At 35.9% G+C, this 15,425-nt stretch overlaps 1 protein-coding gene across 1 annotated transcript; it reads left to right on the forward strand.

The window, feature by feature from the left end:
• The first annotated feature begins 1,979 nt into the window (after window positions 1-1,979).
• On the forward strand, window positions 1,980-13,830 carry LOC133338871 (interferon regulatory factor 2-binding protein-like B). Its single transcript, XM_061546993.1, has 4 exons — window positions 1,980-2,769; window positions 12,746-13,033; window positions 13,096-13,547; window positions 13,616-13,830. The coding sequence occupies exons 1-4, from the start codon at window positions 1,995-1,997 to the stop codon at window positions 13,754-13,756; spliced, it is 1,656 nt and encodes a 551-aa protein (XP_061402977.1). The 5' UTR covers window positions 1,980-1,994; the 3' UTR covers window positions 13,757-13,830.
• Window positions 13,831-15,425: the final 1,595 nt, after the last annotated feature.

The raw sequence follows: 15,425 nt of genomic DNA on the forward strand, positions 1-15,425 counted from the left end.
TACATATGTACATCGTGTATAAGTCTCTTAAGATTGATGAATCAGCTGTAATTTAAAGAAGCAATTATTATTTTTTTAAGTAATACTTTTCCGGCAATATGTTCTGAATGATGTATGTGTAAAAATGATGTTGAGTGTAAAAGATAAGGTGTGCACGTTTATGTTTAATTATTTTTTGTTAATTTCTTGAAGTATTTTTGACAATCAATCTTCAACAATGTTGCATCAGTTGTTCAATGAATCAGCTGATCTGTTGCATTATTTGAAAAAAAAAAATAAATGAAAAACTCAGATTTTTTGGGTTTTAAGACGTCTCATGTGAATTTTTCGAAATCTTATTGAAAATTAAACACCCTATAATTATATTTTTAATCTACATGTATAATATTTTATACAATTGTCCTCTTATCAACTTTTCTTGAGGCCCCTTCTATTCCAAACAGCCCCCTTAAATACATTGCCGGCTAATGATGTTGATTACAGTTGATAAGTTTTTTTTTAGAGAACGAGAGGGGATGGATGGTTGGGCATGACAGGGAAATACGACGTTTGTGAATGGTATACATGCACACAGACACACACTCGCACACAAACACACGAGCGCGAGAAGTGTAAATTTTTCGAGTGATTCACTAACAGAGTGCCGTTTGCGTCTATTCCGTTTTATTCGGTTGCAGACTGTCGGATATAAAGGTAGAGCGCGCGTCTTGTCGTCGTTTCACAAAACGGATTCCAACTTACCTAGCACATCAATTTGTGTATTTTTTCAACTTACATACATATATCCACACGAGATATATGTATCGTTGTCGTGTCGTGTGTTTTGTCGCCTTTTCTCGTCCACGGTTTTGAACTAAATGAAATAAAACGGCGGTGGTCCCAAAGAAGAATCGGAATAAAAAAGAATAATTAAAATCAGAACATCATTTTCATTCTGAAAAAAATAAAAAGCTTATTGGGATTTATATCTATTGTTTGTTTAAATAATGGATCAAAACACCTGATACAGGAAATTTCCACTAAATTTTGGAATTTTGTGAATAAAGTGAATTAAAAAAAACAAAATGAGGGAGGACATGCGTTTTTAAAACGAACTCCGCTATCGAAAAACAAAAAATCTCAACGCATTGTTAATTGCAAAGAGCTACTGACTTGACAGTTAGCCAGCCAGTCGTTCCCTCCCGTATACGGATATAGTGTATCTACTGGTGGTGTGTTTACACATTGCCTTTGGATTTCCTTCCTTCTTTTGTCGTATCGTGTCGTCGTGTCTTGCCAAATACACAAAAATCAATAAAGGACAATAAGGGGAGGAGGCAAAAAGGAAGAAAACGCGAATCAAGCCAAACGAAGCAATCGTCGTCGTCGTTGTTATTCCTTCTCACGAACCAACTGCCTGGCCTGCCAGCCATCCAGCCAGCACAGTACACGGCTCGATACGGTCTTATAACGGACAACGGCCTCATGGACTGTGTTTAGTACGTTTGCGACGTTATATGAGTGCAGTTGTGATGTGTATTATGGTGTACGCTTACGTTCGCCGTGGTGGATGAATGCGGATAAATTCCAAATAAGAATTTTTAAGAGAAAAAAATTTTTATTGCAAAAAAAAGAACCAAAAATTAAATTTGAAAATTATTAAAAAATAAGAAAATAATTAAATAATAATTAAGTGAACCTTAATTTTGAAAGAAAATAGTGTTATTTTTTGACCATCCTCCTTCCTAGGGGAGTGTGACCGAGTACATATTATCTGCAGCAAGGCCAAAAAATAAAGCAGGAAGCAAAAAAAAAAAGTCCTTAGAAAATTGTGTGTATTGTGTAAATTTTGTAGGCTGATGTAGCTATACCTAGTTCCCCAAAAAATAAAGGAGAGCAGGTCGTGAACAGAAAATCGTGCCCTCTAAAAAAAATAATTTTTTCAATTTAATGGAATAAATTAAAAAAAAACAACATAACCAGTGATTAAACATTTATTGTGAACAAGCATCATCATGTCTTTACAAACAAAACGTCAACATTGCTATTTATGCGATCTGCCCCGCATGCCCTGGGCCATGATCAATGACTTCTCCGAAGCTGTGTGCCGTGGCTGTGTCAACTATGAGGGAGCCGATCGCATTGAATTGGTACTCGATGCAGCCAGACAAATGAAACGCCTACATCAGGCCTCCAAGAGGAGTCATGAAAACGGTGAAGTTCAGACCAGCTCCGTGCAACCACCCACACAAGGTCAAACACATAGGGTGACGGCGGCTGGTGGCGGACCCATTAGTGTGGGAGTAGTGGGTCAGCAGCAACATCATCACGCCTATCCTGCACAACGTATTGGACCGCCACAAACTACGCTCATGGATTTCCCCGTCAAAATGGAGGCCCACGATGCCAATGTTAGGCCCGTTCGTATATCACACATGGCACCACATCACATGCCCATGTCCAGTCGGGCTGTGGCGGCGGCGGCCGCTGCAGCAGCCGGTTCCAATATCAATCCATCGCAGGTTGGTGGACCCGTGCCGCCAGCATTGTCGGTTAATTTGAAGAGATCACCTTCAGAGGAGGATGATCATGGTCACACAGATGGCAGCGGGGGCCCATCGGGTATCAAGCGGCCAGCATTGGATGATCCCTCGACGAGGCCGCCACTAACACGAGGCGAATCATTGCCAGCAGCCGTGTCATTTGTATCGGAACGTCCATCGGGTATGAGAGAAAAACATCAGCCTGTGCGAGCGCCCTCATTTGATGCCTCCACCTTCAAGCCTGGCGGTGAGTATAGTGCAAGAGATGCAATAATTAAAGGTGTGCACACACTAGGGGCTTTGAATGGAGGGATATTGTTTTTAATACGCACGGTATATTTTCATCAACTGGGTTCTAATGTATATTCTTTAAATTCTTATAGAAGAGGTTAACCTGGAAACAATTCTAATGTCTAAATATCGTTTTACTTCCATTCAAACCTAATAGTGTGTACCCACCTACATAATTCTAGGCATATATAACACTGCTAGTATTGCTATTATCGATGTCACGTTTGTTGTTGTTGTCATAATTGTTGGTAGTGCTAACGAAGATCATAATGACAAGATAAATGAAAAAAATCTTTTCCCTCCACTCGTTTGCTAATAATCACAAAAAAAACACTCCCCCTCTAACTCCCGGCAAACGTTCAGCAGAGGTTGGTCTGTTTTTCGTTATCTTGGAAGATAAGTTTATCAGGTTTAATTTTTTTGGTGAACGAAAATTGTGTGGTCCCCATAGATCCCTTTTTTTTGCTTTAGGTGGAATTAAATCAGAACAATATTTGTTTTCGAGAGAGAGATAAACCAACCTACACAATTGTCGTGGTTCCTCTGTTGGCGTTTCTTGTTATCGGTGTGGGGTTCACACCTATCGCCGGACTTGATAAGATAAGGCATTCTTGGTGAACACTTATCACGACATCGAAAAGTACCCTATATCCGCTTTCGGGAAACCCTGGAAAAATGTTGAGAGTTGAGCTTGGCCCAAATCTCTCTCACACAAACACACACATTTGCTCCTCTATGCGAACTAAATATTTGGGCCTGGGTATATGGATATTTACACCAAAGGGGGGTAAAAAAAGCTTTTTTCCATTCTTCTTCTTCTACTGCTGCTGCTGCATTTGTGTATACCAAGGGCTCATAATTGTAACGGTTATCCTTTTTAAGTGCTCTTCTTCTTGCTGTTGTTGTTGCTGTTATTTTCATTTTGTAACTATACTATAATTCAGAAATTCATATGCGCGCGTACTTGTTCTTGTATGTATATATGCAAATAGATATGTATAACAATGTGTGTATATTAACATATAATACATACTTACACACAGCTACTAAACTAAACAGTGTGTTGTATGCCTGTATGTATGAGCCGAGTACCCGTGAACTAACCCCCAATACTAGTTTAGTACACATTAAACGTTCGTTCACTAAGCCAACCAGCCTGCTAGCCAAGCCATGAAGAAGCAAAACATGTCATGCGCAATGATCGAATTTTGCTAACGTGCCAAAATCACCAGCCAGTTAGCCAACAAACAAATATTCACATGCAGACACAGAATTACCCCTACCTACACTACCAAAACGAGTTTGTACGATGTTGTTGTCGTCGTTCATGTTGTTGTATGTATCAATGTTGTGTGTGAGCCAGGCATTCGTCACCAAACCAGTTTTGCTCTAAGTAACTAACTGGACGAGACGACGAACGAACGATGTCGTCGTTTTATCCAACCAATCCATCCCATTCAACAACCTCCACTACTACACTGGCCCTAGCCAACAAAACAACAACTATGCAGATACGTAACACACGTAACATATACACCGACCACGGAGTCACGAGTAACAACAACAACATGAGTTACATATACGACTATGTTGTTGTTGTCGTTGTCTTGTTCTTCTTCTTGAACAACATCTCCCCAGTCAAACTGGTCTTTTTTTCATTGATGGAAATAAGGGGGGAAGGGTCTCAAGCAAGTAGACAGAGGAAGAAGAGGTGCCAAGTAAATTGTGTGTACATATGTGAATGTGTGTGTATGCGCCAAAATGAACTAGGCATACAAGTGTATGGATACTTTATTCCTCCTCCTGTCTGCCTGTCTTGTTTGGTTCAGTGCAAAGCCCCACACAGAAACAGGAATTTTCAAGAAACAGAAACGGAACAAAGGAAAGAAGAAGCATAACTACGTTTTGTATTTTGCTGCTTCTTCTCAAATAACTAAACTGGCTTCCGTACTAGTTCATAAACATGTTTTTCTCTACATGTGATGCAGGAATCTCTCTCTCTCCTGACTCTCTTTTTCTGTTACATTGTCAGAACACTCACTGTGTAATGTTCTAAATAAAATTTTGTTGAAATACCACAAAAATCTGTACAGGAAACAGAAGAAGAAGATGATGAAGAAGAACAAGAATATGAGAGAAAGGAAAGTGTCTTGAAGCAATAAGCAAACAAGTCAAAATGATGCATGCCCAAAAACATATGTATGGATGTACGTACAATCTCTGCAGGAAGTGTGAAGAGAGTGAGAGTATTTTAATGCACCATGAACTCGTCGTACGAGCACAAAAATAAAATAGGATAAAAATATAACAACAACAAAAAACAAAAACATAAAACATGATATACAACTAATTTGGATTCATGTTTGTTTTTGTTGTTGCTGTTTTTTCTGTTCATTCGACGTAGAATATATTTTGGCGCGTGCATTTTACAACAGAAAAAAGGCGGAAGATTAAAAAAAAACACCAACAAATCTTGGAAAATGTCTAGGAATAGAGTATTAATATTACTCATGTGTACATATTTTCATGTGTACATATTTTTCATTAACCCAATAGGTTTCAACTGTCAATTCCTTTGCATATATGTCAAATAAATCCTCATAAAGTAGGTTAACCCGGTAAAAAGTTCTAATGTATATGCCGTTTAAGGTTACTAATTTGGGAGTTTATTTAATTTTTGGAAGAGATTAGGTTGTGTTGACATTAGGAGGGTTTTAATAGAACGTTTACATTATATTTCGTTAACCCAATTGGGTTTAAATTGTCAATTCCATTGAATATATGCCAAATAAATCCTCATATAGTAGGTTTACCCGGTAAAAAAATTAAAATGTAAATGTCGTTTAATAAAACATTACACTATAGTAAAGGTATGTGTAAACGTACGTGTAGATTTTCAATCCCATTGCTTATATATGAAAAAAATTATGTAGCAAAGCGAAATAAATAAATGTCAAATAGAAAAAAAAATATTATGTTTACATGACATGTTTAAACCCAAAGAAAAGAATTTACGTCAAATAAATTACATATTTGCATAAACGGACAATTTAGGTATTTAATAAACGGACATTTTAGGCATTTAATTTCTAATTCCTTTTAGCTATCTCCCTTCATCTGAATCTATGACGTATATTTTGTATAATATACTTCAAATTAAACACGATGAATAAAATTTATTTCAATTTCAAATTTTAAATAAAAAAACACACGTCATAAGTCCATATAAACATTGTATGAGAATGTGAAATTTTCATGACTTATTAATTTGCAAACATTTTTTTCTAAATATAAATATAATTAGTACAGCAGTTATAATTTTTTAATACACTTTTCTAGCTTCGCAGTCTAGCTTACGTAGAAGTGTTTATTTTATTTGCAGAATAAACAACATGACAATAATATAAATTACTAATTGTTTTTAGTTTTCCTTAGTCGACATTAATTGTTTGTTCATTAGTATTATTAAACAATTGAAATAAATGTATACAAAAATTTACAATGTTACTATCGGCTATATATAAACCCTGTTTTAGAGTGCGTCTTTATGACAGCGTGTGGCAAAAGGCAAATAATTAGTTGAAAACGATATTTGTTCGAATAGACACTTTGAAAGAACCAATAAATGTATATGCTATTGTGTGAACACCCCTTGTAAAGCTATTTTATAGTACGTTTACATTTTACTACATTTAGTAAATTCAGTAGATCTAAACTGTCAATTCCATTGCATATATGTCAAATAAATCCTCAAAGAGGAGGTAAATGGCGTTTTAGATTATGTTTACATTAAACGTATTTCGTTCTACTTTCCCTTTTAAATAACGAATGCTTAATAGAGTGTCTTTAATGACGACGTATGTCAATTGACCAATGTTTTTTTTTGGAAATTATGTAAATTGAACCTTATCTAAGGCAAAAATTTTAATATTTACTTATCAATCCATAATATTTTCGAAATTTATCCCCTGAATGCAGCAAATCTGTGACCGGTACAAAAATGCATAACTTAAAGTGTAGAAATATATATTTTTTGCGCCTACTACAAATACCTTATCTGTCTACAAGTATTTACATACTGTTGCTAAATCGAAATATGTGAGTCCAATGAAAAAGCTGTGCTCTGCCAGAATCAGACTATCTTATCGCAAACGGAAAATTTGGCTGATAAGTCCAGCGAGCGGCAGAAGCAGCAGCAGGCAAAAAACAAATTGATAACAGCAAAAATATACCTTTTGCGACTTGTTACTGTTATTATCAGTAAAATAGGGTCTCTCAGAATTCTCCGCCTTCTAAATATTAATTTACAAATGGTATTTACTTTTGATGCCTCTACATCATATCTCCGAATACGACTCTGAAATCAGAATACAAATAATAGGCAGACAGGCAGATAAACGGATGTATGGTCGGACGTACGGACGTGAAAGGGACTTTTAACAAAATATCAATGTACAAATAAAAATTCTCTACAGATGTCTCTGGCTGTGTGCGGTTTTTCTTGTTCTTTTTCTCAGTATATTTTATATTTTTGTTATTGTTATAGTATTTGCGGATACTTTTGTTATTATTTTTATTTGAAGTGATAAGAAGGAATCTTATCGCTTTCAATTTACCACCACCACAATATTATAAAGATTTGAATTCCACCATACAATCATCAGTAGAGTAGAGTGGTACACATGTGGAAAGCTGCGCGAGAAGAGCGAGGAAAAGGAACCGCCTATGGCATGCATATACAACAGTATGTGGTTGTGGTCTTATCACCACCAGTTGACAAGCCAGTCATACAGTTCTGAGTAAACGCATAATATCATGTGTGGGTATATATAACTAAAAATAGGGGGAGGAGGGGATTTTCATGGCGAAAGTATTGATTGCAAAGCTCGACAAATGGAAAAATAAATTTAAAAAGACAGTATCATAAGATCAAGGATGAAAATCCGTCTATAAATATATGCAAAGAATCTGTGGTACAAATTCGAATTTAAAGGGGTATTTAAATGCAACTCTGTTCTTTTCCAAAAAATGCATTCATTTAAATAGTCATTTGACATATGAAAACATATGTCAGAAGAAGAAGAAGATTTAAATAGTCATTGTGTCTTTGATCACAAGGGTGCTTCACATTGTTGCTTACCTCTAATAAATATCTGTCACATTGAAACGTAATCAGCTGCAAATATTAGTATGCCGTTCTTTTACTGCGCATTTATTGTCATTGAAAACTGATAGTGTTTATTTAATTAAAAAATCTTATCAAATATCTATCTGTGACGTTTTTTCTTGCTCGTTTAGATTAGATGTTAACTCGACACAAAGAAAGTTAGATTTTTCGAATCAGTCGTAGATTTCTAAATATTAATCTATCCATTGATTAAAACGAAATTACTAGATTAAAAAAAAAACTCACAGAAAACATCGAGCTAAGTTCAAAACTCAATTTTTAAATATTGGGTCAATAAATATGTGTGTGACTTTCAAAAGAACAAACAATTGACAATAGTAGCTATATATCCTGATAAAAAACACAATGAAATTTTGTATTTAGATAAGGTCGTTTGATAATGGAAAAAAAATAATAATGATTAGATATATAATGAAAGCAATTATAGATAAGATAGCAAATTAGATAAAAATTGTTATCTTACGAATAGAATCGTCCGACCATTCACACCTGCAAACGTACATATTTTGTCAACGTAGTTTTTTGTTATGTTTATACATAGATTAATGCTAATAAATTCTCGAAGATATCAGTTGAGTTGATTTTTGATCTATGCGATATTTATAATCATGACATAGCCATGTGATGATAAACGTATGACTGAAATATAGTTTATTTTGTTAAAATTGATAGCCATTGGCTTGGATTTGTTGTGTGACCAGGCCACTTCATAATATATCATTTATGTGGGATAACAGTAAAATGAAACAAAGCTTAAACTTCATTAAATTGGTGATATCATTTTGTAGTGCATGCTATCACCTGTCCCAAGAGTGAATTCAAACCTATAGATCAACGAAGCTTGTTCTTGGGAGTAACATTTTATAGTGAATGCTATTAATTGGAAAAGGTATGCTTTAGATTAATTTATGTTCACACTCAGCTGTCCCAAGAGTCAATTTAACCCTATGTCATTTCACACGGATACCATTTAACTGTGAATGCCATAACCTAGAAGCGTTGTATTAATATTATAATTAGTTGATAGGGAATAAGTAGACTATTTGAAATAAACCATTAGAACTGAATCATTTTATACGGTTTACATGTAAATATTTGTATCCTAAACATGATTCCTAATATTTTAACGAATATTAGAAAAATGTTGAAATTCACACTTATCAATATATTATATTTTAGAATGTAGGGTATAAATTTGCCAATACTGATATGAAAATATAACAACAACAAAAAACCCTTATCAGAATTCAGGGCATCATCGAATTGCCGTAATGATGATTACTGTATGCACGAAATGTTGAATGATGTTGTGATGGCGATGGAATACTAATGTTCGGCCCGTCCGAAAGCTATAGCTCAGAGCGTGTTTCTGTGCCTTTTTTTTCTTAAAGTCTAAAGTTATTGTTTTGCATCAAAAATTCCGGTCACATATACTAGCCAATAGCATTAGTAATGAGTTAGTGCGCGGGAGTTTGAATTTATGCCAAACACGTTCAGAAGCAGCAGCAGTAGTTCAGACCAGTCCAGTATTGTGTTTGTCGGGAGACTTTTAATATTACGAACACTATATAGAAAGGGGAGGTATACACCAGAGTCATGCAGTCAGGCAGGCATTGTGATGAGTGCGCTGAGTGGTGTTCGGTTTGGAATGGTTAAACGGACAAACTGGACGTGACTGCCAGCCACTTTTTTTAACTTGTCCGGTTCGTCGTTTGACTGTTTGCTTTTGACAACTGGTTTATTGTTGTTGTTTGAAATTTAAGGCCGTCATGCCTATGGACGACAGACGGCACTGTGTGGTGAGTAGGCAACAGAACTGGTTTTACAAGTGAATACTTAAATATATTTTTTATATTTAGTTTTATTCGCATTTAACGTGTTTTTCTCGAACCGCTGAAAATATGTCTTCAACTTGTACAGACATACAAACAATTTGTATTATGTATATATGCCCTGTATGCATCTTGATTCCATAAGTTTATGATGCACATTGTTATGTGGCTGACTGCAGCAAATATGTATGCCAAAAACACGAAGACCAGCCTTATAATTTCCAAGCATCCGTTGGTTTGTTGTGTATAACAAACACGTCGTGTGTACCTCCCTTTGTCTCCTTCTCCTCCTCGACTGGCAAAGCCACAAATAGACTTTGGCAAATGCTAACGTCGTCATTGTCCACAAACCAGGGAAGGGGAGGAGGAGTGGAGTGGGCAAAAAAGACTATAACACTACGACGTCGACGACGACATGAACAAGTCGAAAAAGAAGAAGAAAATGAACTTGTACTCGTACATGCACGTTTGCATGCCAACGACAATTTACCCGCCACCACCACCAACAGTCATTCCCACATTTATCCCTCCCCTGGCCGTGGCAAAAAAAAACAGCATACAATTGCTGACACCATCACCATCATTATTACTTTTTAGTACCACCACTCTGAAAGTGACGTATGTATGCGTACTAAGTTGAATGAAAAATCATGCTGCTGTTATTTTGTCAATTTAGTCAGACAGACGAACGGACAAACACAAAAAATAAACGAAACGAAATGAAAAAACAGCCGGCCAAACATACACATGCATATATATAAATATATACTATAAAGCACGGTCCCACACATTCAACAAACGACATGCACAAGCCCCTTTGCGTGTTTCCCGCTAGTCAATACCTTAATTTTGTGTTATTTGTGTGACGGGGTTTCCACGAGGAGATTTATAATCATTACGAAAATATGGGTTTCTTTTAAGTTAATAGGAAGTTAAGAATAAAAGGAAGTTTTGTTCTATGAATTTTAAATATGGCTCTTTGCCATTAAGAATTTTTTTGGGGGAAAGAAAGGTGTTGACGACTAAAATTTTAATTAATTAAGTAATGTAACGTTTATTTTACACACGTCAATGATTAAGGTGTAATTAAAAACCTAGTGGTGATAGTATTTCACTGTGAATGCCATTGGCACAATATCAAAGGAAGGTTTATATTAAATAATCTATATAAAAAAATTTGTCAAAACACCATCTGAATTATTAATCAACCGCACCCGGTACCTTTTTCTCTGACCAAACAATTTATTTCAACCTTTATAAATACCCTTATAAAGTCATTGCAGAAAGGCAGATCAGCCAAATGCACACATTGAGGATGTCATTTTATTGTGAATGCAATTATCTAAAAGAAGAAGCATTGATTATTTGATCACAATCATAAGGAAGAATTTTTATTAAACACGTAATAAGTAAAATAAATTATTTTCAAGCCAAAGATTTAATATTCATCCTCTTCCCCCATGTGACCCTTCTCCAACTGCGCCTACAATGTAGTTAAAACATTAATTACACGTACTATCAATAAGGAGCAGAAAACAGCTGTTATGCACATTCTTATGTCATTTCACTGTGAATGCCTTAATATGAAAAGAAGCGTTAGTTTAATAAAACATGCCGGTATTTGTAAATAGGAAATAAAAATACTTTCTTAAACACTGTGCCAGTTTGCCGTTTCCATGGCACTTCCCCCTCCCTCATCCACAACCAGACAATTTGCTGTCGTCATACAAATAAAAATAATAGAACAACAGAGAAAAAATACACACAAAAATAAAGCATTCATTTGTGTAGATATCATGCACACCACACTACTACAACGGCCATTATTGTGAATGGATGTTTGAGATATTTAACAGCTGTTGATAGCTGTGCTATGCATTCATTCACAGTGGGTATAATATGATCGTTTTGTTTGTTGAATTCAGAATTACAAATTAACGTTTTTTTTCTATTTTAGTATAGATAAACTCAGGACTTAAGTCCCCATTTACCCCAATTTATTAACTTCTTACCATATCCTCCCTCAGCTTAAGGAAATTTCTCAATGGCTATGCCAACCTCAAATAGTTTATTCGGCAACTAAGCTATATGCATACAAAATACTTTACATACATATAATTATTTATTTATAAATTTTCTATATACTATGTACATAATACATACACACACACGCTTTATACGTGGAAGGAAGGAAAAATAATAATAATAAAAAAAACAAATAAACAAAACATGTTCGTCAGAGCGAAAATGAAAACGACACAGAAAGCATTAACAACAACTGATGATTACACGACCACATCGTCTCTAAATATAGCCAGCCAACAATTTAGAATGAACATATTTTTGTTTTTGTATTTTTTTCAAATACCACCCAACACACCAGCAGAGACGAAGAAGTGTGTTCTTGTTCGTTCCGTTCATTCATTCATGATTTGAATGTACATACAACTGGGAAATGTTTTCAAATTAGGAAAGGGGGAAACATTGAAAAAATTGTAGATTCAGAAACACTAAAAACCTCTGGTTTTTAGGCGCCTTGTTTTATATCTTGTCATTAGGATTATTTGTTTATATGCAGGATTTTCGAAATATAACTTAATTCCCTCAAGTGTCGCACTAAGCATTAGTATCCTGTAATAGATATTTGCTGTCCACTTCCTCCTTGTAATGTTGTAGAGAAAGAAATTTTCTAAATATAGGACCTTGTCTTACCCTCTCGCAACCAACTCAAACGTTGAGGTGCAATCTAGATTTAGCAAAATTCGTTTTTATCACATTATCTTTCTGCCACATAATCACTGTATGTGTTCAAAATTTTGTGTCTGTTTTTGTGTGTTGAAAAATGTGTATAATCTTTGATTTTTTCCCTTCTTCGCGTTGGGGGTCAAATCCTCTGAATCGCATTTTTATAGTTTTTCCAACACTGCCTCATCCGGTCGTTTCGCTGGGCAATTCGACGCCACCAGCATTACCAACATCTCAACCACAACCTCTTCCACCACAGTCAATAGCACCACCATCTATGCCACAATTATCAACAACAGCCTCCTCAGTAACACAATTAGCAAGTCCGATGGCTAATTTAATGTCTATTACAGAGACATTGCCGCCCGGTAGCCCACGCAATGGACCCAGTCCACCCGGACCACCACCGCCACGTACGGCATCTCGGGGTAGTCAGCATTCGCCGAACAGTTCAGGTACGTTGCAAGTGTGGCAATATATGCCGCAGCTACTAATGTGTGTGTTTTTTTCATTTCAGCTGGTTCGTCTTCCGGACGACGTTCATCGGGATCACGTCATGTGTCCAGTACCACAGTTACTAGCTCCGAAGCCCAGGGCAATCCACAACAACCCACAAATGCACCTCCCGTAGGACCGGGTGGACCGGTAAACAATAGCAGCGGTGGCGTTGGCAATGGTCCAGCAAATGGTCCATTGGCGGCGTCAGCCCCAGGTGGCCCTGATGGTGTAACGGGACCGGCCGGTGCAAATCCCACAGGCCAGCCAACAACCGGCCTGACAACAAGTACAGGAGCCGGTACTGCACCACCTGGTACAACAGCACCGCCACCAAATGCAGCGCAAAATACCACACTTAAGTGTACACTGTGCCAGGAGCGACTTGAAGATACTCACTTTGTACAATGTCCTTCGGTGAATCATCATAAGTTCTGTTTCCCATGCAGTAGGGAAAGCATTAAACGGCAAAATGTAAGTTGTTGTTGCTATTTATTTAGTTTTGTAATGCTAATTGTATTCTTATTTTCCTCCACACACAGGGTCTTGGCAATGAGGTCTATTGTCCCAGCGGCGATCGATGTCCGTTGGCAAACTCAACAATACCTTGGGCCTTTATGCAGGGCGAGATTACCACAATTCTAGGAGAAGAGATTAAGGTCAAGAAGGAACGAGAGTCTTAATGTCCATTTTATTGTAAAAAGCTGAGGCGAGCTTTGGAAAAATACTAAACCCAACAACAACAACAACAAATAAAACTATTTTTAATGTGGATGCTGCTGCGGTTCTCTGCAAATGCCAAGTTATAAACGACGAGTTCCTTGCAACAAAAGATACAACATATTTTCAAATTAACAACAACAACAGCTTCCCCCCAGTTCCCACGAATAATTTGTAACATGTCTTGGCCGAAATTTGGACTGGCTGGGGGGAAGGTGCGCATTACAGAGAAACTAAAATTTGTCGTTGTCACAGCCAACCACCAACCACTAGTTTTTTATTTATTTACTTGAGAAATACAAAAGGAATCCCACAATTTGATAGGCATTGTATTAAAGGCTGATGGCCACACTCCTAGAGTGGCTGCAGGATTAATAAACCCCAAAACAAAATTGTCTTTTTTGTGGTCAACTGCAAGCAAGAGAAAGAGAAGAAGGAGCAGTAACCAATCGCCCGCCGCTGTCACCTTGTAACAAGTGGCTGCAACACATAATCAATATTGTAAATATTGGAATAATTAATTATAATTTTAGTGTTTTAAGAAAAAAATAAGAAAAGAAGAAGATAACAACAATATTTAATATCCATAGAATATAACAATTATTGTATATGTAGGGCTAATTTATGTATGTTAATCTGTATGTAATAATATTCTAAATTGTATGTATTTTTGTTTCTTTGCTTTTCTGTTTGTTTTCTCTTTTTTTAATATTATTATTATTCTTTTGTGTATTTATATTTAAATATATGTTGTTCATATTCTTTTTTTTTTAATTTTAATATATATCGGTAGTTATAAAATAATGACATTATGTGTGTATGTATGTGGTTATAAGAGAATAAATATAGATCCAAATGTTCCTTAAAGAGAACTTAGTAAATCGGCGGTGGTGGTGGGAGAGGACGTTTAACGTGTAGGAAACCACCTTTTTGGAATTTTGAAAAAAAAATGTACATGCTAGTTATGTTGCATGTTCTCTCTGATTCTGTGGCAAAAAAGGAAGAAAATATAGGTCAAAGTCAATGGAGATTTGTGGTGGTGGCCTACATTTATTGGCCATAGAGTACACCACCTGCAAAGTAACAAATGTACAACTGTAATTTCAAGGATTAAAAAACGTATCTTATACACATACATACATAATAGATATGTTGATGGTATGAGAAATGTATAACAACACCGATTTATCTTAAGATTTGAGCATGTACATTTTCAATTTTGTTTTCGATAAGCCATGTGACGATCATAGATGTCATTCTGCGATATATGATCTATAAAATTTTTTGTACATTTTTTTCTGTAGTCCCTTAGCAAATAGTAGTGATAGGCTGTAGTGTACACTAAACCACCCATCATACACACAAACAGAGAGAAAGCGAGAGAGAGACGATTACAGGTCCTAACTCCTCAAAGAATATTGTTATATATTCTGTGATTGGAATGTTTTTGGAAGAAGAATAATAGCCTGTAATCATAAGTCGTCCTAATATGAAACAGATGATGGCCACATTTTCGAATGGATCCATCCAAAAAATGCCCATAAGAATACACACAAAAATAAAATAAAAATCTGTAAAACAAAAAAACAAAGTAGAAAAATAAGTATTCATTTTAATCACAAACAGTAAACG

Source organism: Musca vetustissima, unplaced genomic scaffold, assembly GCF_032173495.1.
Source record: "Musca vetustissima isolate MV318-11 ecotype Yass unplaced genomic scaffold, APGP_CSIRO_Mvet_v1 utg704, whole genome shotgun sequence".
Lineage (NCBI taxonomy): Eukaryota > Metazoa > Arthropoda > Insecta > Diptera > Muscidae > Musca > Musca vetustissima.